General features: G+C 42.1%; 3 protein-coding genes across 16 annotated transcripts in view; all 3 read right to left on the reverse strand.

Moving 5' to 3' along the window:
* Positions 1 to 15,847, reverse strand: part of LOC135947201 (partitioning defective 3 homolog) — a 30,046-nt gene extending 14,199 nt beyond the window's left edge. For 7 of the 10 annotated variants that reach the window (XR_010575610.1, XM_065495904.1, XM_065495919.1 and 4 more), the window contains exon 1: positions 2,568 to 2,776. Coding sequence is in view for 9 of the 10 variants with exons in the window: in XM_065495904.1 (XP_065351976.1) it covers positions 2,568 to 2,729 (162 nt within the window). In the remaining variant the exon portion in view is untranslated. Of the gene's footprint in view, positions 1 to 2,567; positions 2,777 to 15,418 lie in introns of those variants that run through there. The other 3 variants (XM_065495927.1, XM_065495912.1, XM_065495878.1) reach the window with 2 other exon arrangements.
* Positions 15,848 to 16,221: 374 nt separating this feature from the next.
* Positions 16,222 to 20,371, reverse strand: LOC135947780 (protein RER1). Of its 3 annotated transcripts, none has more exons than XM_065496716.1 (7): positions 20,214 to 20,371; positions 19,744 to 19,835; positions 18,713 to 18,817; positions 18,486 to 18,585; positions 18,215 to 18,429; positions 17,310 to 17,384; positions 16,222 to 16,610 (listed from the first exon to the last, which is right to left on the reverse strand). In XM_065496716.1, the coding sequence occupies exons 2-7, from the start codon at positions 19,813 to 19,815 to the stop codon at positions 16,578 to 16,580; spliced, it is 600 nt and encodes a 199-aa protein (XP_065352788.1). In that variant the 5' UTR covers positions 19,816 to 19,835; positions 20,214 to 20,371; the 3' UTR covers positions 16,222 to 16,577. The 3 variants fall into 3 exon arrangements, with proteins under 3 accessions (XP_065352788.1, XP_065352790.1, XP_065352789.1); XM_065496718.1 differs by lacking the exon at positions 18,713 to 18,817 and adding an exon at positions 18,861 to 18,965; XM_065496717.1 differs by lacking the exon at positions 20,214 to 20,371 and adding an exon at positions 19,992 to 20,132.
* Positions 20,372 to 20,953: 582 nt separating this feature from the next.
* LOC135947248 (uncharacterized) lies at positions 20,954 to 26,573 on the reverse strand. 3 transcript variants are annotated; one of them, XM_065495978.1, is made up of 13 exons: positions 26,466 to 26,573; positions 26,227 to 26,399; positions 25,970 to 26,165; positions 25,803 to 25,916; positions 25,553 to 25,724; positions 25,212 to 25,496; positions 24,354 to 24,706; positions 24,084 to 24,231; positions 23,837 to 24,026; positions 23,371 to 23,777; positions 22,806 to 23,310; positions 21,773 to 22,299; positions 20,954 to 21,659 (listed from the first exon to the last, which is right to left on the reverse strand). In XM_065495978.1, the coding sequence occupies exons 1-13, from the start codon at positions 26,524 to 26,526 to the stop codon at positions 21,266 to 21,268; spliced, it is 3,525 nt and encodes a 1,174-aa protein (XP_065352050.1). In that variant the 5' UTR covers positions 26,527 to 26,573; the 3' UTR covers positions 20,954 to 21,265. The 3 variants fall into 3 exon arrangements, with proteins under 3 accessions (XP_065352050.1, XP_065352041.1, XP_065352033.1); XM_065495969.1 differs by having other exon boundaries at positions 22,806 to 23,307; positions 24,084 to 24,243; XM_065495961.1 differs by having other exon boundaries at positions 24,084 to 24,243.
* Between the last annotated feature and the right edge of the window lie 203 nt (positions 26,574 to 26,776).

Consider the following 26,776-nt stretch of genomic DNA (forward strand, 5'->3'; position numbering starts at 1 on the left):
TTCTACGGCTCAAATGATCAGCGGTGCGTGTTTTTGCTCTTCGACTTAAATAAGAAGCAGCCGGCGAAAAAGGAAAAATCTCAAAGGACGGGTGCAGCCGAGACTTACTCAGGGTCGGTCTCACCGCTCGAGAAAAGGAAAATGCAATAATTATAGACGAGAGCAATTAGCTGAGAAGGGTATCGCTGCCCGCGTTTCAATGTTGGAACAATGCATCTGGGTCAGCCGAGTACTGTACCTACACTGTGCATGTACGAGCACGTGATTGCATGCGCTTGGCCTGACTATTTGTTTTTATCGCGCGATTATAATGCGCACCTGCCAAGTTTGGACTGTCAAAGAGCTCTTCAAGGCTCGAGAGCGGCTGCAGCCATGCAAATTGATAATTGAAAGTCATTTTAGACGGCTTTTGGAACAATATATTTTCATTTATTGAAATTACAGAGGATTTCATGTTAAATACGTACATAGCAATTATATCAAAATTGTCTGAAATTATTAAGACGTTACACTTGTTCTGCACGGTGCCCTTTGCACTTTCAACGCTTAATTTCTGCTTTGAGACCGTTTTACCCAGCAGAGTTGGAGTTGGTGCGCCGTGAAATTATGCTAATAGCCTTGCGTGAGTCCGTGTCCGCCCACGCCACGCATTTTCAAGCACCACTGAGCTAATGAAAATATTTGATCAATTTGCCTGTGGTGGGTGAAATGACTGCCTCATTATCGGAATTATTCATTCCGCCTTCATGCACGCACACAAAAAACGCGTGAATTTTACATTATCGGAGGGACGAGTCTTCGTTCTGCTGATGATGGCTGATGATGGTGTTTTCAGCAGGCCGGAAATTGTGCCGAGAGTCGAAATTTCTCTCTACTAGCACATCGTAACTTTCATATCCAGCTTGGCAATTTCTCGCCGCGGATAAAATCCTCTCACTCGCATGCACACGCGGCCAGACAAGCAACTATAAAGCTGATTGAAGTTGGAAGCCCACGCCAATTGCGCGCATCTGATCAATACTGCACATTCATGCAAATATGGAAAACTCTTTCAGCCAAAAGGGGAGCGACGCGTTTTACGTACAGACTTGTTCAACGATTGCTTGCTCAGACTTATTCGTATTTGCACAACTGGCTTCGACAAATGTTTGCTAGCACATTTCCCTGTTAAGGAAAATACTCCTTACTGCTCTCATTGATATGAAATTGCGACATTTATACTTGAGCCATAAAACACAATTTACTCCATTCTTCATCATGTAACGTCTGTTGAACGTGTGAGCCATTTCAGAAATGAGGTGTAGGAGTCCATTAGTAAAAAATTATCTAGTTTTCCTAGCACTTTTTTTCTTATTGGGCAGCATTGGAGTGTATTTTGTGGAAAAATACATTGAACACACTTTCATATCAAAAAATAGCAACATTGGAAGACGGGGGTTCATTACCAATAGCAGCTGATTAAAATATAATATTTTGATTAAAAAATTTGCTCGAGTAATTGACATACAGCAAAACGTTTGAAAATAATATAGAGTTGGAGTGATTGGCAGCTCAGCATTCTGCCCATTGATTCTTTTATCAGCAAGAGCTGATTTTCAGAATGATCTATCGTTTTGCTTTCAATTAAAAGCATCTGATATTACTGAATATCCGTTCAAGTACGCATTTCCATTCACACTGATTTTCAAAGACACGAATTTTAAACAAAAGTCTATATATATTTATTTGCCATTGATGTTTACTCAGCAAACGCAATCAGGGCAGCAACCAGTTGTTATTTTATCAGACACTAGATTAGACAAATTCCTATCATAGCAACAGCTCCTCTTCGGGACCTAATTGGCATAATTTGCGAGGCGCGCGCGAGGTGTCTGCTAAATCAATTCGCGCGCCAAGGTCCTCGCATGAAACTGATCGTTTTTATTTACCACTCACTTATCACCAGCGAGCAAAACACGATGTGACGACACGTTTTTTTTCTTTCCACACGTAATACGAATCGTCCGCGATATTTTTGCAACTTTATCGCAGCCTTTGTTCGCTTTTTGGCAAAGGCCATCTCTTGACGTAACATTTCGCGAACCCAGCCCAGAAATATGCAAATCCGGCCGCCGGCAGGTGCGAGAGTGGAAAGCATACAGAGTGGGCTATGAATTTGTTATTTCGATCGGTCTGGCTGGTTCGCGACCTCTGACAAACATCCAACTGCATTCCAAGAAGAACACTCACCTACCGCTGGCCTTTAAATTTGCCGATGCCTCTTCTGAATAGTATTAACTATTTGACAGCATAAATAATATAGTATGGGCTTTAATACGGAATAGAAAACTGAACGAGCACATTCGTATAAATTAAAAATTCAAATGCCGCTCGCCTGACTTGGTAAATATATTTTTTTGATTTCTTTCAATATTCAAGTTGTATGAAACAGATACAAGAAGAGATGACAAAATTGTTTTCACGCCATTACGCACGAATTTCGAATATTTCGACAGTGTAACTAGTTACGACAGCTGCCATAGAATTTCGTAATGAAATATCCAGAATTTTTCCTCCCTATGGCTCACCCGCTGATGGACGATTTTTTCCAGGGTGTTTGTGTGCTGGATGCCCTTGTGCAGCTTCTCGATTTGGTACGTCTGACGCCAGCCGAACAGCTGGGCCACCTTTTCGGCCAGGTCGCCGCACGCCATCGGGCCCGTGGCGCCCTTCTTGCACCCGTCTAGCATTTTCCCTCACTTGACGACCATTATAGCACCAACTACCACTGTGTAGACACAATCACTCTCACCACGCGGCTAACGTAAAACTAACTAACGCACACAGCTCAGTCGGCCGCTCGCTCACTACTAGGCCTCCCCACCCCGACGCGAACACCTTATCAACAGCAAGGTAAATGGCAATCGCATTGAAGAGCGCGTGTGTTTTTGGAGACGGAAATCAGCTCAATCAGCTGACCGGCGATGCACTTTTCGTCCAGATCGGCTCAAGGAAACCAAGTTTTTGTGCCACTTTTGTATCGTCCCGACCTTCACGATAAGAAATACTTTTTCAATGTCTCATGGTGCGCTTGCACACATTTTGTTGGGAATGCCGCCGTTATCGCTCGCACTGATCCCACGACAACCAACAAATTAATTAATTAATTACCAGAGCTGAATGAATTGGCGTTATCGCGGAATCCGGCAATGCATCATAAAAAAGAACTAATGACGTGTACCAGGAGCGTCGCTAATCACCTCGTCTGTCGCCTTCTGTGAGTATGCATGCGCCGAAAAGCTCATTAGCAGATCAAAGCGAGTTTCGTCGCATGAGAGGCGCTGCACCTGTGGGAATTCTGTCGTAATTTGCAACTTTGAACCGAACACTCCACGGCACAATCAATATTCAGCGGCTGCGTGAATTATCCTCTCTTTGGGCAAGTGAGAGTGCCTCTCGTGCGCCCAACAAGTGCTTTCTATCATCGCCCTATCGCCCGCGGTGCGACTCCAGAAATTAAGTTCGAGTGCTGGTGCTGGCGAAATTGCTCGTTCTCCGAGGAGGGAACCCGGTTTCTTTTCTTCTTTTCTAACTAAGTTACATTTTCGCCGGAGTTCAACGCATTGCACTTGCGATCCGAGGAAGGAAATGGAGGAAGTGGTCGTGTGCCTTATTTGACTGGGCAAATTTACAGCAAAGGATCGTCGCGTCGGCCTGAGGCGACCAATTTCTCGGCTTCCTGCCAGCACAGCCCCACCTTCAGGCCAGTTAGAAAATTTTGCTACGACACTACAAAGCATCTCTATCTACGTGCATACACCTCTCACGAGACTTGAAAATAAATGTGGAAATTCCGCTTCAGCTGCAGGCTGCAGGGAGAGAAAAATGAAAATGCTGCTTTCGTCGCCTCTTTTCATATACCCTGCACAAGTACGAGAAACGATTTTGTTGCAAGCAGTAGTATACTTAAGGTCAATCTCAGGATGTTATTGTATTTAAAAAGTAAATAGAAACTCGGCAATAACAGCCCTTCTAAACTTTGGCCCTCTACGTTTCTTTTATCGTAAAAGTATCCAACCATTACATCCGAAACTAGTATAAAAGGTTTTGCAACGTGATGTTCTTTCATAAAGGCACTTTTCTCTCGAGGGAGAGAAAGAAAATCTTTGGCAACAAAATCGGAGCGGCAGCTTTTATTGTCATCAGAGCGAAATAAATCCTCGCGCCGCGCACTCAACGATCTCCTTTCGTTCTCCAACCTGATTTCGTTTCCATCTTTCTCTTCTACAGATTTGACTCACGATCAGCCAACACAGGAGGTGCGAACAACTCGCTGCAAATTCCCATCCAATTACATTGCTGTCAATAGCCGTTGTCAAAAGTCGCTCCAAATCTGAATCGACCAACATTTGATATGATTGCGTGCTCAGGCGCTCAAAGTCGCTGCTGATTTTCCTCTTGCTTCGCCGATTGAGAGGCAAATTAAAAAAGGCGGCACCCACGCTTGTCGCCGCGTGATAAATTGGCGCTGTTATCAATTAGTCTTGGCCCACTTGTCCAGATACTACTGCTGCTTGATTTTTTTTCACTCCATTATCTCGCCATTACGAGGGAAATCGACAGGCAGCGACAGTCCTAATCGGAAATTAGAAGGGAGATACTAAGAGTCAACTTAAACAAAGGACTGTTTTTCTTTTCGTCATTTCTATTTCTGTGGTTTAAAATATTCACTCGCGAAAGTTATACTAAAACTTTTTATAAGAAAATCAAAACCAATCTGGTCTGAGATATGAAAAAAATAAAAAAAAAATCATGCGTCGAGAATGCAATACGCAAGACACGCAGCGGATATTGAGTTTGTAACAATTTCCTCCACACTGACTAGGGGGCTTCCTTTTTCCTTCCGCTGCGGATGGCAGAAACGGCACAAATTGGAGGGACTCGCAGGTTGCATAACCAGCCGGGCTGAAAGCTTCAGCCGTCGGCCGTGGCAGTAGCATCACCTTGGCTCTCAGGTGAGTGGCATGCTTGAAGGCAGGTGGCGCGACCTGACGGCGGCCTCCACCTGCCGCTGACCGGCCCCGACACCCCCTCCCCCGTCGCGATAGAGATGCCTTTGGGTTGCGTCACAAACTCCCGTGTTTTGAGTGCGTCACTTTATTTTCTTACTCACCTAGATGAATTCCCAAGCTTTTTCCCTTTCCAGTGAAAGAGCGAGACTCACAAAACAAACATGCCGACGCGGAACTCGCAATCGTAATAGGAGCGAGAGCGAAAAAGAAAATTGTTGTTGTTTCAAACGAAACTGCTGCGGGCAGATCAGGTGGAAATTCGTAATTTTTGGATGTTTATCTTGTACTGGGAAAATTGGAAAAACGCTACTGCGTTTTAATGGCTGAATGTTTTGCGTGCGGTTGGCCATCGATTTTCCACTGCCGTGAGCGCATTTTCATCATCATCAACAGTACACTGACTGGCCTAGAAATTTCAGCACCAAGTTCACGCGACGGAAAATCGAATCAAAGTTCTATTCCGAGCTGCTTTTGAGCGAGCCTCTGCGGCCAGAAACTCAACTTAAAAATTATTTTCCGTTGGAGTGGGTCTACAAAGCCCGCAAAGCCATGAGCGTGAAATTAAATTGGAGCGCCGAAAAATCATGCGTACATTTTGAGCAATATTTAGAATCAACTGGACTGTGTGCGCTTTGGAGATTTTTTACATCACAAAGCTGTGTATCCCTAGGGCAGCTTTTATTTTTATATTTAGAGCTTTTTATTTTGGAACACGTATATGAGCAATAACGAAAACAAAAACTGTTTGGCTAGCTATAAACGAACATAATTTTCAATCCAGAATTCATTGGTTTATTCTTATGGATATCCATTTCGGGTTGACTTCATTATTTCCAGCTTGGCGAGCTCTTATCAAAAGTAGCAAACTTTTCTGCCCTCCAATAATCGATCATCCGGATTTCATCCGGAATTTCTACAGCATGGCAACTTTTCCTATTAGCGTAATGGACTGCGACGCAGATGGGAGCACTTTGTCGCAGTTTCTCTCCTTTTTGATCGTTACCTACGCGTGCGTGTGACAAGTGCACACCACACACAGACACACGTGAATGTGTGTAAAGGTACCAGTTTGGTTGGCTTGCGAATAAGGTCAGCTCTTTTTCATTGAGTGTAGTACACGACGTGCGCATAGTGGCGCGCAAGCAGGCAGAGTGTCCAATTTTCATTCGGTCCGTCCGCTGTCGTGTCGGCAGACGAGCCAGTCAGCCAGCGGCCAGCAAAAAACACGACTTTTCCTGCTCGGCTTAGTTGGAGCGCAGGTATCGACTGGCGTCCACCTTTGCAGCTCGTAGGAAATTATCATTAAGCCGTTTCCGGTCTGGCAGACCAGATAAAAGTCGATTACCGTGCCTCGCTTTGCCTTTTTACCATTTTTTTTTTGTGAAAAACGTGCGAAAAAGTCTCACGTCGAATATAATGCTCCATTCAGCGCGTATGTTGTGTGATGCAAAAAAAGAGTAAACACAGAGAGCGAGTTTAATTGGCCGCCTTATCTGACAGACCTTGGTTTTTGCGCAAAAATTGTGCAATAGCAGAGAGCACTTGTAATGCGACACACTTTTCTCCTGAAAACGCTCTCCGTCGGATTTCCTTTGTCATTTAAATCGGATTTGGCGTCGCTCAAATTTATGCTGAGATGAAAAGTGCTTTTTGACTCGAGTCTTTTTTCATATCAGCCGACGCCTGAAATTGGATCACCTGAAACGAGCTTTGAGATCGGAGATGCTCATTTTCCTGGAGAAAAACCTTCAAGGGGAATTTGATCAAGGCGTTTGTGATTATTATTTTTTTCCATCAGTAAGATTAGACAGAACCATGAGTGTGCATGTTTATTTTCTGAAAGTTGCTTTCTCGCCACCCTTTCTTCGTGCAAGGCAAGTGACAAACTTTCACGGCCAATGATCCCACTTTTAACTATAAGGACCTAATTGTAAGCTTTAGATTTGAGCAACCTATTTTCTTGTTCAATCAATTTTTATCAGCTTTCAAATTTTCAGGCAAAGTATGAGAAATTTATGCATTGCCTCGGGGGATCAATCTTTGTTGGGACAAGTTTCCTCCTCCCGCTAGGAGTATAAGATTTCATTAAGTTTGCAGTGGCAGTTTTTCGCGCCTCTCGCCGATCGCAACGGTGCAGAATCGGAGGCGTAAATGAAATTTTCCGCGCGACTCGACGAGAGTGTTCGGGTCGCCTGCAATTTCGCCATTTTCGCAGCTACATAAAAACGTCGATGCCACAACGACGGCAACTCAATTTCAGCTGTTACGTTTGACCCGAAACTGAATGTGAGCCGCCCACTGACAATCCGCTGTCAACCCAACTGGTCATGAAGGTCGTCGGCGACGCCTTTTTCGCACAAAGCACGTTTCGTTTGTTCTCGTTCGTTTTGCCAACCCTTTCAGGCCCACAAATTTTGTGCTGTATCTTTTTTGAAATTTCGGCTCGGTGGAGCGGAGAAGATGAACGAAAAGTCAGCGAGCCTTGACGGCTGCGAGCTGAAACATACCCACGACAAAGGGGAAATGTTATTTGAGAAACTGATTTCGCTGCGTTTCATTCGCAAACACAAGACGGTAGCGTTATTGCTTATTATAATGTAAAATGGCTGCGGCAGCGCGTGTAAATGGAGTTATGATTATTATACTGCCGCCTCGGTGTTGAGTCACACACACACTCACTCACTCAGGCGCAGGCAGGCAGGTGATATCATAAAAATGCATCAATGGCTTCTTTTCTTGCTCATCAGCAAACCTCCAGCCCCAAGGCGAGCACCGCGCAAAATCAGTGAAAGGCTTTTCCTCGCTGCTCACAGAGTTATTTGTGCAAGATTACTTTTTGTCAGCGTTAAAATATAATTCTTTATTTTTGCTTTTTTCCAGGATTAGAGGAAGCTGACTTTGTTTTTGTCACGGTTCTATTTTTGTTGGAAACTCTTGTATGTCAGTGTGGAGCGCTGCTGCCTTTCCAGCTTCGCAACAGCAAATTACATTTTCAAAGTTTCGGATTATATGAGGACTTTGCAGTTTAGTAAAGCTTACGCTAGCAAGAAATTGAACTTTCCACTCAGAGACGAGCTCTGAATTTGTCATTCCGAGATTTCATTGCTCACGTTTGCCGCTTCCTCTCTTTTATTTGCCCCTGGCTCATTTCGAATTCAGCTTTTCGCAAAGGCGCATTTCGCATTTTAATAATTGATTGGCAAAGACGCGAGCAAAAGAGGAGACAATCGCGCGCAATTCATAATAATAACAACACGACAGCAGCGAGCAAAAACGTGAGCTGCTGGTTGAAAGCATATTATACAGAGAACACAAATGGGACGTGCTGGCTGCTGCGTCGTGTCATCCCGATCAGACTGGACATAAAATATAAAAACGCCCTGTGTGTCATTGACAAGACAAAGGGCGAGCGTGAAATTGTTCAATTCCCATGATTTGCATGTAAATTGAAGTACATATTGTTACGGTGAAGGGTCGAATGATTTTTGTGTGCCAGCAGCGAAATAGACGCGGGCTCCTGACAACGATCGTTTTTTCTGTCAGCGTTCCAAAATAAATGGATAATTCTGATGCTGCGTTATCGTTATTTGTACAGAGCTTTCACTCCATGGAAAAAGTTTGAACAAATTTCTTCCTTTTACAAAATTACAACAGTATTTCCCTGATGAATTTTGCTCTGGAAATATTTATCCTCTTTTTTTCCCTTGGAAATAGACAAATGAATCTTTGAAGCAGTTTTTAAGCACACACAAAAAATGTTGCTCCTCGTAACCGCGAAATGCTGGCAGATATCCGCGTGGGATTCAACTCAAGCAACAAAGCGACTAAAACAACAAACCTGCCTTCATTATATTTTTCTGCTTGCGAGAAAGCGTCGCGGAGAAGAGGAGTAATGGAAGTCACAAATAAAAAGAGTTGTTGATGTGTCTGTCGAGTTTGAAACTCAAGTCTCGCATTTGGAAAAGCTGCTGTCGTCGGGAAAATCTCCGTGCATGCACCTTTTGCGGCGGCACGGCAAAGCCTTCTCTCTCCAACGAAAAGGCCTGAAAATCTAATTTACGGTCGGACACGAAAATTCCTTTCAAAGGGAGATAATGTGCTTGCCTTGGAGATAATAAAGTGTCTCTGGCTGGCTGGATACTGAGAGACGAATTTTCTTGCTCTGCAGGAAGAGAGAAAACAAATGGTCCCCGAATTTTTCCCCAGCAGCACGTGTGAAACAGAAGCTTCAGCTGAGAGGCACAAGAAATACGCTCATCCAGATGGGCTTAAAACGCGTTATTTCATTTCCCAGCGGCCAGCGCGCACACAGAATTTCCCCTTTGACGCCCTGCGAGCTGCGAGACTCGATAGGGAGCAGATAAATGTTTCATGTAACGCCGACAATTGGGATGAAAGCTAAAACAAAGGCGGCAGTACGCCGCGCAACAAACGCCTCCATAATTGAGAGGCCGCTGAGCTGCTGAAATGGGAGTCTAATTTTCATTTTTCACGCAATCTCGTATGAAACGCACTTCAAAGGCACCTCTCATATCCCATTCAAAAGCATAGCATGGAAGTTTTGCACCGTGAGGAAAGGTTGAAAATGAAAACGCGAAACGAACGCTTTTCATCCCTTGTTTATCTTTCATTCCAGTTTTTTTTTCGAGTTTTTAATAGTATAGTATTTTCACTTGAGTTAAAATTTTACGGATGCTGCAGCTTCTACAGAGGCGATATTTTTTTTTTAATTTGCTCTTTAAGGATAAATTTAATGTGCCTCACTCTGATTGAATCTTCAACTCACGGCAGCTAAGATCTGTAGAGTAGAGCCTCCATTCATTTTCCGTGTATGGGTAAAGGGTAAAGAAAAAGACTCATTGAACTAACTTTCAACCTTCTCATTCATTAAATGAGGGTTTCCAAGTAATAAGTAAGTATCCTGAAACTTTTAACAAGCCTGAAACTCCCCTCGGGCAGACTTTCATGTGGCACAGAACTTGCGATATTCGTAATTAGCCGCTCCATATTATTAAAACGAAGGTTGTTGTTTGTTTTTAACTTCTGCCTCTGCACAACGGTTGTATAGAAATAAGTACCCCCGCAGACAGAAGTGAAAGAGATGGAGCAGGTACAGCAGACTATTATTTCTGGCGCCAGACAGATTTTTCAAAATAATCCCTCCCCTGCATGTTGATGGAGGGCCACGAAAAAAAAACAATTTCTTCTTTTTGTCAGTAATTCCCCGTAAAATGTCACGCGCACTGAATTTTTAGTCTGCTGGAGAAACATCTCTCTGACAAATCGTCCGTTTCTCGCAGGTGCCACAAAAGGAAAAACACCCCTCTTGGGTCTGATTTGGCATTCTAAGCACACTTGCAGGCAAAGTGGTGTGGCCAGCCAGACCCTTTTTTCTGCAGAGATAAAATGAGAATAAATTTATCAACTTGGCTTCTTTCACCAAAATTAATTCAGCGAGATTTGAAAAGGAACCCGGTAACTTTTTTTAATGTAATCAAAGCAGCACTCGCTTTTAGTATGTGAAAATACAAATGGAGGTTAAATGAAGCTGCGTTCAATCTCAGCAAGAGACGCGAATTTCCGCAATTCAATGAAATGTTGAAAGGCAGAGTGGAGCGGAATAAACTGTTCTGCCAACAGGCAGACTTTTGCAATCGCACGTTTTCCAGCTCAGCAGACTTTTCCTTTTTCCACTGTCAGCGCGGAAAAGCTGCTGCGAAAATAAGTCTTGGTCGCTGAACAAGCCGGCGGGTGGGAGATTTGCATCCGAAAGTGGTCGTCCAGCAGCACAAATTAAATTACCAGCTTTGCAGAGCTGAAAATTCGAGCTGGTCGGCCGGGTCGGCGCCGCTTTTAATTAGCAACCGCGAGTTTGCCCACGAGCGACGAGAGAAGCGCAAGCAAAACTTTTGGACCAAAACACGCATTTTCACTCTCCTGGCAGTTCGCAGTTTGCTGCTGCTGCTTCCGCAATAGACAAAACAATCGTGTCCTCTGGAGACGGAGCTGCAAGAGTGTCGCCCTGTCGCCCTGCCAGACAGCCAGCTGGAGATAAAAGCCGAGAGATGAGTGGCCTGAGAGCACTAAAAACGCCATGCACACGATTTGCCCGCGAGTAACCTATTTCTCTCGCTTATCTCTCTAGCGCTTTGTGACACACGAAACATGTCCAATAATCTATCAAGTCGGGCATTGATTTTCGCTCAAGCCATAGCAGATCGACAGCCAGCCACTTGCGACAAGTACCAACCATTTTTGTCGGCCAAATGCTGATGCTGGCGGTGCTCCACTAAAGTGAAAATGAAAAAGCGTAAGATTCCTGAGCTACCAAGAAACTTGTTCAAGGAAACGACAGCGTATTTACAGCTGAACTAAAAATTTGGGGGGAAACACTTTTTATAAGCAGTTTTATAGAACGCTATTGAGAATACGTTTAGAAGGTCCAAATAATTCTCATTGATTATCAATTGAAAAATATTTAAGTCGATGAAATGCCTTTTCCTATGAAAACAGCGTTTAAAAAAACATAGGCTGGCAGTCCAGTGTCTCTATCAAATCTAAAAAAAAAACAAGGTTCAAGCAACCATTTTTAATTCACTAAATATAGTCTTCACTTTTTTTAATAGCACCAGGCTGAGAAAATAATTTCAGAGTGGGAAAAAACGCACCTCCTGCCGAGTCGCATTTCATTACGCAGCGTGCTCGCAAACGCAGTCATTTTATCAGGAAAGATAAAGACTAAACTGCTTTGAAAAAAACGTGAGAAGCCCGGCGTGGAAGGCAAATAACGCCCCCTGACACAAAAACAAACTGTGGGCAGAGTGTCTAACTTTGTGTACGTGTGTGTGTGACTGCAAACACAACACACGATACACCACGAGAGGCGAGGCGGGCTGAGGTTTCAGTTCCGAGTGGCGTCGTCGCTTACTTGCGTAACGAGAAAAATCGCCGAGAAAAAAATCCGTCTCAGGACGCTGACTGCTGCGAGATTGTTGTCTGTAATTTTGTTTGCGGTTCTCGCCAAATTGAAATGCGATCGCGCTGGGAGCGAATCTGCCCGGCCGGAGAACGGCAGGAATCGAAAATTGTAGGCCAGCAGACTCAGTCGGGCGCGCAGCAGCAGCTTTCGGCTTTGTTTCCTCTGGCTGCGCTGCAGCACCTTCGGGCGAACAACCTGAAGCCCTGCTGAGTGAATGGGAGTAGCTCGTGTATTTTGGCACACCAAATTGCTCACTTCGAGAAGGCAAAACCTAAAAATGCCAAAGCTGAATCAATGATGGCGTTTGGAAGCAATTAAGATTGGTCTCTAGCAACCAATTAATTGGGCTCTGCCGATTGGAATCATTAAATTTAGCTCCTGAGAACCTTTATTTTTTAACTGCAGAGTATCTATTTCCAAAACTATTAGTTTCCAGCAGTACGACAGATTTTTATCAGCCTTGATTTAAAGCCTACTCAATTTAAGCAGCGATATTCCATTTCGAACCATCTCTTTTGCTCCAATTTCAGTTTTGACCTCTCAAGGCAATCCACGACTAGACGCACACGCAAGTAAAATCACATTTCTAGCTCTTTTTCGAGTCATTTACGCCTCCCTCGCCCCGTGCCGCTCCGCCGACACCGCGTATACATAATAATTCAATCCCTCTTGTGCTTCGCAGGCGGAAAAGTACGATATCTTACACACTCCGAAGGTTGTTTGACCCGAGGAATCTGCGCTCCTTTCACCTTCCTTCATTCTGGTGAGCGCCGAGAGTTATAAATATAATGGGTACATTTCGTAATAAAGACCAGCACTAGCGGCAAAAAAGAGCTCCTCCTTGCACCTGCTGCCGCTGCGAGAGGGAATCCACCCCCATTGCAGGCGTCTTTGCACCCCTCGGCCGCACTGCAACATAAATGCCGCCTCCGAGGAACGAGGGGAGATACAACAACATACTAAAGCCTTATCAAATTCCTCAGGTCATTGTTGCATTCGTGGACCCAAATTCTAGTGCCAGCTGCAATTGATGCAGGTCTGTGAGCAGCGGTTTCTTTGCACAAAGCAGTTCAAAAGAACACGGGAGGTATTATATATCCGTCGCATTCAGAGTAGCAGAGAGAGAAGATCGCCAAGATACAATGTAATTTTAATAAAATAAAATATTTCAAAATGAGTTTTTAAACAGCAATCCTTGCGAATTTCGCGATGCTTTGTGGTTTCAATTAATTCAAGTTATCAAATGTGAACTCAGATTTAAAATTCCTCTAGCTCAGTGGAGACTTAAGAATTTTCTATTGAGTGAAAACAAGATTGCAATGAATGGATCGAAAAATGTAACAAAGATCTCACGACCATTTCGGGAGAAAATTATAAACGAGTGAAAGAATGTCGAAACGATCATTTCATTTCCAAAATTGCAGGGTTCCAGCAGCGCTTCAGCTTCTATCAGAGCAATTCCGGGTAATTGCACCTGATTAAGAGCTCCAGTCTGCAAACAAAAGAGAGTAAGAGTCACGACAGTCCTCTTCTCTCTTTTCTCCGCTCGCGTCGTCTCGCAATTTCGCACACGTGACCGAATTGTGCGCGGTGTCGCGAAATAATCCCCTGCTCGTGACCCGTCGCGTGCTTCGGCGACACACAAAAAAGGAGTGGATTTCAAAGTACTCATTTCTCATTTCTCTTTCCTTCCTGCTTCTCCGCGATACCAGAGTGCACTACAGGCCCACGCGGCCGTCGAAGGTCGCGATTCGCCGGCGCGGATGGCGACCAAAAAAGCGGCGAGAGGCAATACAAAGCGTCGGAGAAAACGACAAGGTCGTCGCGCCAAACCAAAACACATCGCGATTCATCGGCACGCTCTGTCAACCGTAGCAAAAATGCGGCCAGTTTAGATCATCGGCGGAAAAAGAGTGGGTTTTTAAGGAACAGCAGATCTGCAAAATTTACTCCATAAAACAAAGTATTGACATTGCTATGTTTTGATTTGTCAGTGAGTAAAATTATTTTGACAACAAGAAACTTGGTCAAGTTTAAAAAATATTTTATCAAAAATTATGAACAATTTAGGCTTCTAATTAGTTTCAAAGTAATCTTTATTATGGTTCTGCAGGGCTATTTTGCCCCATACATTGCCATATCTAGACAAAAAAAATCAGTTTGAACATAATTGTTTAAAAGAGAGGTGATTCAATATTTCTTGAGATACTGTTCCTTTAAAAATTCCTTGAAAGCACTTTGGTTTCCGTTGAGACACAAATTCGGCGGAAGATTAATTAATCGTGTAACTAATTAACTAATTATTAACTAATTATGTCGTTTGGAGAGTTAAAAAATAATTTTTGATCTGCATTTACAGAAAAGCCTAACTGAAAATTTGTGGAAAAACCTTTACTTGAAAAATTTCCCATGTTGCCGTTTAAATTTGTGAGAAAATCGGCTCCAAAGTCCAAAGTTGAAAGTTTGCATGCTAATCAAGCGCCAAGCACTGTTTTCTTACTGGAAATTATGATTTATTTCGCCAGAAGGGAATTTTAGCTCATAAATCGCACACCTTTTAATAGATTGCGGCGATCGGGATCAAAATCAAGCGAAAAACCATTAAATTCTTCGAGGAATTTTGCATAATCTGAAATAAACTGTTCCTCGGTCCTGATTTTAGAGATAAACTGTTGCTAACTAATTTCAAAAACAATGAACTACTTGATATATGTAGTTAAAAATGCAAAATATTCTTAATCGTTGGCCAGTGTAAAGCTCCGCTTAAAATCGAGCTTTTTATCCTTTTTCAATGCACCACTAAAATTCCTGCCAAAATTATCTCTTTTTTGAATTTGTCAATTCACTAGCATTGAAGTTTCTTGAAATAAAGCCAATCGTGAAAAGCGAGCTCTTTCAGTTGCAGGCTAATCTAATTTATTTTTTTTTTTAAATGAGAGCACTTTTATCGCTCCTAAGACGCAACTAAAGACTCAGCAAAGTCGCAATGAAAGTGACACAGCAGTTGAAATAATAAAATTATTCTTGTTGCTGATAAGGACGGCATTAACGTGAAGAGCGGCAGTCGCGTAGCCAAAAGATTACAACGGCCGTTCAATTCAACGCGAGCGGCAGTCAGTCGGAAGGGGCGGGCTGGCGCGCGCCGACCAGGTGCAGGGGGTGGTAGGGGGGTGGTTCCGATTCGCTAACCGACTTTTCGTCAGCCAGCCCGCCGGCCTTACAAAAAGGAAGTGCCGGTTTTGTCCCAAAATAATGCCCAAGCCGTTAAAATTTTTTGCGGACAAATTTTAATAATTTAGACGCTCAGGTTCCCCTTTCGTTGGCTTGGCACGATAATTTATTACGAACACATATTAGAATTTAGATAAGACACGGTCTGCTGGCTTACCTTTCCGGTGGCCTTCCGGTATCTGAGGGTGGCCTGGCGCATCAAGTCCCTGACGAGCATGTCGCCGTGTCCGCAGGGCACCACCACTCGCACAACGCCGAAACACACGGTCACCTTCATTTTGACGCAACGATCAAACCCTTTCGGACACCTTTCGCACGGAATGTCATCGGCGGCGCCGATCAGGGAGCCTCAGGTCGGTGGCGACCTGTCGCGGACACGTCTCGTGTCGGGCTCAACCCGACCTGCGAGGGTGCATCGCAGTCCACGGACACGTTCTTGAAAATTGGCGTGCTGTTTTCGACGTGCAGCACGTCTTCTTTCCGCCTGTACCTGGATGCTGTCTTGCTGCTCCACTCTCTCTTCGTACAGCACAACGAAACACGACTTGCAACGACTGCTTGTGCTTGGCTCGCCGCTGCATGCTCCAGCCAGCGCATACCTGCGCTCGTGCCGTGCGCTCCCCCACCCCACGCGATCCGTGCATCTGTCGGCGGGCGAAGCGCCGCAGACACGGTAATGCCACCTAGCGGATCACGTGACAACTCTGTAAAGCGCCAGACTTGCAACTGACCGGTACTAGGCATGGTGGAGGATTCTCCTTGATTTTGAATGATGTTCTTTTAATTATTGACAAACGAAAAAATTGTTGAGACCTCGTAATTTTTATATAATTCTTTGATTAAAAGATAAAAATTAGGAAAGTTATTTTTTTTATTTCCACTCAATGTTCTTTAATTTCCTGGATTTGGCATTGGCATGCTCCGCAACTTGAAACCTCAAGCAGTTTTAAATCCGCCACATAGTGCAAACTTTCTTTTTATTGTATCCTCTCTTATTATCATTATCATGGAACATAACAATTATTCACAAATTGACGCAGTTCCTCGACTAAAATATCAGATACATATAACAGTAATCATACACAATCAATGAACTTCAATTCACACATGGACTTACACGCACTTTGTCTTGTTAAACGCTCGATTCAGTGAGCTTATTGTTGATCAAATTAACTAGGTGCACTTTGAGTCCCGATTTTGTTAATGTTCCCAGGAGATAAAGATAATACTTAACAGTTGCTTGACAAAATAAGGAATTTAAGTGGATGGGCTAGAGAAATGCGGAGGATGGTGTGTCCAGCTCAAAACACCGGCTCTCAAATTTCAGCAACCAAAGGAGCAGCTTCTGGCTGCAAGCAATGAATTAAAATCATGCATGAGAAGAATCGAATTGAAAAAAAGGTGTTCGTAAGAGATTTGTCTCTTTGTCCAAAGTGCATTATTTATTTCAAAATCTACTTTACTGACCATGTAGCACTCAAACATTCAGAATTTATCCCACATTAAATGTATCATTCTCAACAGCCGAATATTTTGGAAACAGCTTTTGGGAAAAGGCACTGCCTTGAACAAAAAATTTAACCCTTTTGATCTTTGGGACCTCACACAATCTTCAATTTGTTTCACACAGAGCCAAGCAGTTTTAAGTCATTTACACGTTTTCCAACAAACGGAAACACATTTTAATATATTTTCATAATTTTTTACCTTTAATTACAAACAGTATGAACTAGCAGTGGTAGATTGATTTAAAAACAACTATTTACACATTTTCAACTAAAGAGACTCAAGAGAAAAAATTTAGGAAAGCCGTGAATCATATTGACAGTACAGTTAGCAATTAATACTCTTTGCCAGTGGCAACACAATATTTCAGAAGACATGGCTTGTGGATTTGAAATAGGACAAACAGAACAACTCGGACCATCAGATTGGCTGTTGCTGTCCAGACACTAACGATCTATCTAGCTTATAAATTGAGTCATTCGTTTGAAAAGTAGCAGAGAACAATTAAGACAAGAAGGAGTGACTATTGTTCACTTATTCACCTTGGCCGCATCCTGGTGAGTTTGGTAGCGAGGTTTGCTGTGTGTGAACGGAAGGTATCGATACCGAATCATGTGCTGCAACAGATAAATAAAATAATTAGTTAGTAAAAATCCAGGCATAGAAGAGAAAATAAATTAAAACGCGAAAACAAATTATTTCAATATAATGTTTATAAAAACTTTGTGGAAGCAAAATTGAGCTAGACATAGCAGGATCAAAATGGGTTTAACTGATAATATAGTAATATTTGAAGACGCGAGTAAATGCCAATGACTCATCTGATTTCACGTCAGATTCAACTCACAACAGCATTCCAGATTTCTTAAGTGATAAAATGACTGAGCAGGAATTTTACAGCAAACATTTTGCAGCCATTCTAACCGCGATCTGATTATGCATCAAAAATAATTATGCTCATCAAAGAGCTTTCATGTCTAGAAAGCACAGTACAGAAGCAGGATTGCCCAGCTCAGCGTTAAATAAAAATCCGGTTTTTGAACAGATTTAACCTAGAGGCCATAACCAGCCGCACTGCGCCTAGCCAGCCGGAAAATTTTGGGTCGCCAGCCGTTGTGAATCTGGCTAAGCTGCGCCAGCCGGCGGTGGTAAAGGTTCAAAAATTAAAAAAGCAGGAGAAAAAATTCCTTTGACCCTTCGGGCCGTTATGCACAATCACTCTTCATGTTTAAAATATTATGAGCTGTGCCAGCCACCTGTGAAAATAGCCCGGCCAAAAAAATTCGGCTGAGCCGGTCCCGCCAGCCACCGCTTTAATCTTACATCTCACGGCTAAGACCTCTAGTTTAACATGAAATCATAGTGACGCAATTTGCTTCATGCTCCAAGCGCTACCAACTTATGCAAAAGCATGAGTTTTTTGAAACTGTAAAAAAAAGATTCAAACCTTGATCTGTTTCTTCATCGTGATGCAGAACAAAGTGATGAAGTACATGACAAGGATTGGCCAGAACACTGGGATGTTGAAGCAGTCGAACATGGTGCACACCATAGCAATCAGGGTGGACTTGCTCACCGAGTACCAGAATTTGAACTCGGGCAGCCGCCGGATGAAAGGTCTGAACTCCTCGTTATTACTTGTTGGCAGCTCAGGACCGTCATCTGCAAAGTTCAGTCGATTAATTGATCTGTTCCCACTTTGCTGTTGTATACATTACCATCAAATTCTGATAAAGCTGGATCTATTTTTGGTGATAAGAATGCTATGAAGAGGTTGAGGTGGTAAATTCCCAGTGCATAGGTCACAATGTACCATCCCTGACAAATCAAAGAAAGCAATATTAATACTCGATTCTCAACTCACATTGAAAAAACAATTGTGCGGTTAATGTGCTTTGTTATAATAACAGATCCAAATAAAAGTCGGATGCGTTAGTTGTGTTACCTGCAACCAAAAAACTCTAGCAAGGAAAAGGAGAATTAGGATGATTGCGAAAATCCATCTGGCGTTTGTGTAGGGAGTAACATCATCCAGTTTCTTCTGGTACATCTGCCAACACAAAACACACAAGGGTAAACACGTGCACATCTACCTGACATATCAACACCCTGAAGACCAGGGTGAACAAAAGAGCCCCAGTGATGGCCCAGCGAACTTTAGTGTGCGGCGTCCAATCGTCTAGTAGCAGTTGATGCCACTAAGAAATCAGCCACACCACAAAGAGAGACCATCATTCAGTAAGGTTGTCATTTTTGTCAATACAGACAATATTTTTCAAATTTGAATGACATGATTGTTTCATTTTCTGATTTATTTATTAGTAGCCTACTTTCTTTTAATATTTTGCTGTTTCCATTTATTTCACGTAAGAGATTTTAATGGATATTATGCGATGAAAAAACTTAAATGAAGATCCTTTCTATATAACAGAAGTGTGAAACAAATTTTTAGTAAGTTTATAGGTCAAAAGGAACTTTGAGCTCAAATGCTCACAAAATTGACCGCCATACAAATTAAAATCATTAACTCTGCTCTACTTACGTTCCTTAGACTAAGAGTAAAACTTTTAAATTTTCATAGTTTATAGTAGCTTCAAAATTATAAAACCCAAAATTCAAGCGAACCAAAAAAAATCGGTTTTATATTGGAAATCGTGTTTTTAAAGTCTTCAAGTGACAACAATTTATTATGATTAATGATTCTCACTTAAAAAAATACATACATATGTGTTTGTCAATAATCACAAAAAATGACTTGTCGAAAGAGATTAAAAAGTGAGAAAGGGCACCACTTCTGGCATACACCGTGTTAAGACTTTACTCTGTGAAGAGCAAACCCGAAGTGGGCCCATAAATTTCTTGTTCAAGATATAATATCTCATGAATATAATGCTGACCTCTAACTGCTAATTTGGTGTCTAATTAACTTTGAATCTTTACGATAGGAACATATTATAACAAAAAATTTCATAATACCTGTTGAAGTCTTCTCCAAGCCAGGACGACCGCGCTTGGTCCTGAAGTCCCTTCTGCCGGTTCTTGCAACATTGTGTTCTCTACACTGGGTCCTGAAACGAAATAAAATATTGTTAATTTACTAGCTGGATTTCTCTAAATATTTTTCAAACGTGGAAAGTTTCTTTGTATTGCAAGTGGGAGTGTCCACATTCAATATTTTTAGTGTCATTACATATTTCCCGGTGAATTATTCACACAAGGCATACCGCTGATTCGATTGATTTATCGACGCAAAGCCAGTAAAACGCTCAAGTCGCTCCACAAATTAATTATCAGCGATAAAACGGTGGTCTTCCCCTCAATTTCCGACACAAAAATCGAACTAACACCTCTGTAGCATGACAAAGGCAGGGTTTCAACGGCAGGAATTTGGGCGAAGTATGCCGTTCTCTCAGAATTTAAGAAGCGATAAATGAGCTTTGCCTCACCTGATAATTCCTAGAGATAATTTGCACCGCTCGTGATTCACCTAAGTACTCAAAATCACTTTCATTTACGCATAGTGAAGAAACATCCACGTCAGTGACACCATGATCAACACCAGCAGGGTATTTTGCTCAGCGCAGATGGTTACGCACATTGTCGATGCTACACCAGCGCCACATTCAAATTGATTTGGCTCCATAAATGCGTGCAATGCAATGTTATGCTGATGATACGATGCATAATGTACCAGATTCTCTCAATAGTTAATTCCCCTTCTGATTTTTGCAATGAAAAATACTTTGGGACTAACCAGACTGCTAGTTTTCCTCTCTTTCAAAAAGAAGAATTAATTTGCAATATGGTGTGACTCAACATTCTTTTGATTTGCCAACGTTTCAGCGATTTGATCGCTTCTTCGTATTGCTCCTTACGCGTTACAAAATGTATATCACCAAAATATACTTCGCATATTTTGGAAACATTCCTGTCATTCTTCATCTGATTTACCTCATGAAAGAGAAAAAATTGACATCACAAATGCATAAAATTATGCTGCTGTACATTTTCTCAGAGGTTGACGAATTTTCTTTCATTACCTTTAAAATCAGAATTGATATTATATTATCTCCTTTGTAAGTTTTCATAGGGACATTAACCATTCTCTAGCGTTGATAATGGTGAAAAAATTATCAATGTGACACTTCGATTTGAAAATAGGATATAATTAATCAGAAAACACAAATAAATCCACAAATTTGGTAGATTTAATCTTGATTAATTTCAGAACTAAATCCTGCTCATTCTGAAACATGTATCATTAAACTTTCAACTCTTTACCGCAAAGCACAATATTTAAACTGAAATGCACTAGTTCAGGAAAAAATGAAGAAAAAAGAAATAAACAGTCGATTATGTTACTAACATAAAATGAATAATCGTGAATCCAGTCAAATTACTTGTTGAGAGTCGGTTTAACACGACTCAGTCTTAAAAAATATGAACATGTGCTTTGGGAATAAACTTGATGAACATAAAAACACAAATAGGAACAACACTAGTTGATCCTAACCATGTCCAGATTGTACAAGGGGGGTTGATCGTTCGTCGACGAAAAATTCTTAGGCGTTAGTAGCTCTTGGTCCATTTTAACAGCCATTTTTAGGCGGTGGAAATTACGAGCGTCAGTCTCAGGTTTGTTCCACCACTCCCGGAACTCCAACGCCTCTCCTAGGGTGCCTGTGTCCAGGAAGCGCATAATCTTGAAGTGGTGGGACAGGCCAACGACCTCAGCTCTGTACCACAGGTTGTCGATCATGTTGAGAGCAACGCATCTTGTGCCTATGGTGGTTTTGGTCAAAGGCGACAGGTTAATGACTTCACACTGCAGATTTTGAGTTCGTTTCTCAGCCTTTGATTTCCTAGCCACCCAAACAGAGCCATCTTCATCTCTGAGGACAAATTATTTTATTCAAAATTGTATGAAGACGTGCATGAACATATATTAAGTCAGTCGCATTTAACTGACACTGAGTATGTGAGAAAGAAAAAATGCTTAACTTACATAAAGGTGACATGCACTTTGACTAGATATCCGGCTGCTTCAAGTACATTGATTCCATTAATCCAGAGGCCGAGAAGGGCATCTTCCTGGATCAAAGCGTGCGACTCTTTTCCTTTTGCTAAAATTTTCTTAATTTTAGCAAAGCTCTTTTCTGAGATCTCATCCTTGACGAGATCAAAAGGTTTAGCCAATGGCGGCACCATTTTCAGCAGGCGGCTAAGGTGCACAGCTGTTTTAACTTTGCTCATGTCGACATTGTAGGCGAGGTCTACGAGGAAAAATGTCATCGGGTGAACATTCACCACCATTGCTCTGTGCCATTGATCATCGACTCGGACCGCACACATTTCTCCCATGACGGGGTTGGTCAAGGCAGGCAGTGAATTTCGATCCAACTGGTGGAGACTGTCACTCATCAAATTAAACGACGCTGTGTCTTCCACCAGCCACACTCTCTGTGGCAGTTCGATGTCCAACACGATCACTGCCTTTTTCACTGCTGTTTTTGCATCAACTTGCATTCCTTCCTAGTAATCAGAAAATAACTAAATTAAAAATCACTAAATTTTAAGCGAGATATTTAATACAAATAGCTCTGCTTAGAGTGGATTGCCCAAGGATGATCTCTTATGAGATAAATTTAATTGAACTGCAGCTACTTCATCAACAATCTGCGGCTAGTTCTGCGGCGTGTTGTACTTTATATAGCATGTACAGTACTACTGATGAAGCGTGAACGACCAATAAAGCTTTTATCCAGGATGATTATTGAGATTTAATCATGTTTAAAATTTCACTCCGAGCCACTCGTTAAATTCGCGCCATAGGTTTTTATCCATATGAAATTTACAATCCAAGATATGGTCAAAACATTTGAAATCATTTAGATGATGACTTTATTCAACACAAATGGAGTACAACTGACATTACGTACATAACTAAATTAATGATAACACTTCAATTATTGAGTGGTTATAAAAAAAGTAATTAATAAAAAATAATTAAGAAAAACAGCGATTCAGAATGAAATCACCTGAGAAGCAGCTAGCCCAACAATTTTGTTGCCATCAGCGGTGATTTTGACATGCACCCTGCAGCCCTCCTTCAGACCCTCCAGGTTAGCAGGCGCCAAGCAAAGAAGGGTGGCGGCCGCTTTGTGCTTCAAATCAGAAGACATTCGACGCACTTCTCCAAGAGAACCCCTGTGGCCAACATCAATGAACAGTGCCCTGCCTCCTGGAAGGATTTCGGCCCGCATCCAGTGGCCTTTGCTGAAGGCCAGGCACATCTTTTCCCCGTCCAGTTGTTCGCTGCGCGCATTCTGGGCTTCTTGGTCGATTTGAGCCTGCAGTTTGGCAAATTCAGCATCTCTTGAAGTCAGTCTTACGTAGACCAGGCTGGAGGACTGGACGTAGGTTACTGTGCCCAATTCAACGCCTTCTGGTACACTCTTGGGATCGGTGTTGATCTTGGCGGGCTCGCTTCTTGGCTCGTCAACAAAGCCTCTCGCAAGAGTGGCTGCCACGCTTGGCCTGCTGCTAGATTGAGAGATTAAAATTAATTAAGATTTAAAAAAATAAAATAAACCAAAAACTTACTGGGCTACTGATGGAGCTACAGAATTGAGGCCTGCGTGTCGGCTGAGGGTTGCTCGAGACGGAGGAATTCTCATTTGACTCTGCTGGTCAAGTGAAGGGCGCATACTGATTAGACTGTGGCCTTGTAAAGGGCGAAAAGGAACCGGGCTGGAGCCTCGTGAAGAGCGATGCAAAGTATGACTCATCTGACTGTCGTCTTCTGATGGTTGATTTCCAACGCAGCTTTCTTCTCCGTCCTTTGCAAGCCCCACAGCTGGTATGCCATCTACCTCTCCAAGCACTGTTATCAGGAGGTATTTGCTCTTTGGCCAAACTGGCTCTCTTGGAGCCAGATCGCAGAGAATAGCGAAAGCAGGTTGTACCATAAAATGCTCAGGCAAGTGATAGAGCTGAGAGAATGGGATTTCCTACGATTTGGTATATGTTTTAATAATACAGCAAATTTTATTAAAATAACTTTTCCTACCTTAGTGACGCCATGATCAACAAAGAGGCAAGTTGCATGAGTGGACATTGAGCTGGCTTTCAGGATTTTGGCCCTGCGCACATTATTGTCAACGACAGCCAACGCAAATTGGCCTTTTTTGGGCTTTATGAGAGGTTCTTTCCCGACAAGGTCTTTCAATTGATTTTCCATGTTGAGCAGATCAGCACACCTGAGAATTGCCTCAATTTTATTGACTAGCAGGTGAGATATTTATAAGTAGAAAAACCTTTCTTTCAGTTGTAAATAGACTTGTTTTCCTGAAGACAAAATAGGTTTGACTTCGTAAGTCATTCCCTCCTGCATGGCCAAGATATCGATGTTGGTCTTCCGCAGCAAATCAACAAGGCCGCAGGGTCCAAAGGTAGCGTTGAAGACTGATTCGTTTTCTTGTAAAGGTAATAACTTTCCATTATCAAAAATTTTAAGCACTTCAAGACAGCTTAAATTAACGCAATATCAAATGGACATTTGTGACGAAAAACTGAGATTTACAAACCTTCAATAATGACTGCGCTGTACTTGGTTCCAACCTGGGAGAACAGCATGACGTCCACTTTGTCTCGGAGTCCCTTAAGCCGTGCAATCTCGTCCTTGGTCCAGTCAAGACGGTGTACTCCTCTCATCATGCAGCAGATTGCTTTAGGGGGAACGGAAGCATCCTCAGGATCCAACAATTTCATGGGCCAATGCGACACTCCTTTCCAACCACTGTCTACTAGGAAAACCTCAGTCTTGCCATCGTTGTAGACAGCCTTAACAAGTCCTCGCTGCCACTTGCCGGCAACCTCGATAGCAAAGGCAGTGTTTTGCCACACGGCAGGGAATGCTTCCTTTGGTTTACTCAGGTACCTACAGGTCAAATCCTCTCGGCAATTAAAATTTAATATAGATACAGGCGCTGAATCATGTGTGGAAGTACCAGGGTTGCAAAAAATCTTTTAAAAAAAAACTGCAGTGCATTGGTAAAAAGCTTTTTTTATCAATTTAAACCAGTTTCTTGCAGGCAAAATGTTTGCACCTCAGTTTTCAATAATTTTCTAATTAATAGCTCATGACGACTTAAAAAAATTTAAGAAAGTAATTTTTGGAGAAATTGAGGCAGTTTAAAAGAAAAAATCTGCCCAGTAGAGAAAATTTTGACCACTCCAACCAAAAGATTTAAATTTTCACATGGGAAAAATGGAATACATTAATTTCAAGTCTCTTTACGCAAGAAATTGGTCAAAATTGAGTGGTAAAAACCATAGAAAACCGGGTGCTGAGCAAATGCAACCCTGAACATCTCAAAGTTAATTGTTAAATACTTTTTTGTTATTTTTTTATTTTATCCCCATATAGTTTAATATATACTCACTTGTTTTGAATCATAGCAAGGAATTTGTCTTGCATCAACTTATCAGGTATGATATAGAAATTGTCGGGATTGTCCACATGGCTGATGAAGCTGCGGAACGGATTTCCAAAGAACTGACTCACATCCAGCTGGGAAAAGGTGGCCCTTGGTGGAGAAGCGCGCGCAGATCTAATGGATGGTGGCGAATGGTCACCTGGTCCCTCTTTACCCCACAGCCAGTTTTGATCTTTGTACTTGAGCGAATTTTTGTTATGGTCACGCGCATTCATGATCGTAGATGGAGCTCTGTAAATTAAAAAAAAACTTTCCAAGGGCGAAAAATAATTGCAAAATAAACGCACCTGCTGCTGGTAATTTTTGGCTGAACAGAAGAAGAGGTAGCCCTGTTGTAGCCTCTCAGCATGCTGTCAGACCTCATTTCTGGGAGGCCGACGACCTTGTTTCGACAGTAAGGCGCTGGCTTGGAGGTAGTGTCGTACCCTTTGGAAAGCAATTTGCCATTTCTTTCCCCATCTAATTTAATATTGCCAAAATAAAGTTAGTTAGAAACGTAAAAATCTGGAATGTAATAATTGTAGTATAAGTCCTTACAGTGAGAAGTGTAAGATGCGCCATCCACTTCAGTAGGTTGAAAAGCATATTCAGACTCTTCATAACTAAAGTCCGATCCGTCATGCCGCTTTCTCATCATTTGGTTCTGCTGGACTAAAAATTGGAGGAAATAACGGTTGAAATTAGATAACTTTGAGATCTCTTACTCGACTCAAAGAACTTTTCATGGTGAGGCAAAGTGATGCTTGGTGTCGGTGGAGTTTTTTTAGGAATTTGGTAAGGGGAATTGGAAGCGTGGCACTCTCTCAACACAGCAGCCACGTCCCTTTTGATATCTCCAACTTGCATTTGCAAGAGAACCAGTCTTATTTTCCTTACATGACCTACTATTGCCATCTCAAACTGGAAATAATTAGAGGTGTATCAATGAGAGCAAAGAAAGCACTGTGAAATCAGATCATACATGTCCATCAAGGTCATCAGCAAGCCGAAGGAAATACCTCGCAACAGGCAATTCCTGAACTCCTTGCAGCTGGCACTGAATGGTGGAACCATCCTCCAATTTCACAGAGAAAGACCACGGTCTGTCATCAACGTTCACTGTGCCAATTTCGATCTGCATGTATTCGTCTGAGCCTGAAATAAATAAAATATTTTGATTATTTAAATTTGAAATAAAAAGAAATAGATGTGTATTGGTACCACTTCTTGAGGAACGTCTACTTCCATTGGCACTCAGTCTTGAATGCATCCGCGAACCCATTTTCCAAGTGTATTTAGGACCAAATTTAATGAGTTTGCTGGCAAGATCTGGAACACAATCATAAAAATATTTGATTAGATAATTTCAAATCGGTTTGGGCTTGAATTTGAACGGATCTAGGAATCTAGGTTGTGGGATTTCATATTTGTTCAACTTAATTGAGTGATAATTCTTTTTTCATGATGCATTAAAAATTTTGCTCAAGAAAATTTGGTGTGCGGCCTCCTCTGAACTGTAGCAGTAAAGGTAA

This window comes from Cloeon dipterum, chromosome 1 (assembly GCF_949628265.1).
Source record: "Cloeon dipterum chromosome 1, ieCloDipt1.1, whole genome shotgun sequence".
Taxonomy (NCBI): Eukaryota; Metazoa; Arthropoda; class Insecta; order Ephemeroptera; family Baetidae; genus Cloeon; species Cloeon dipterum.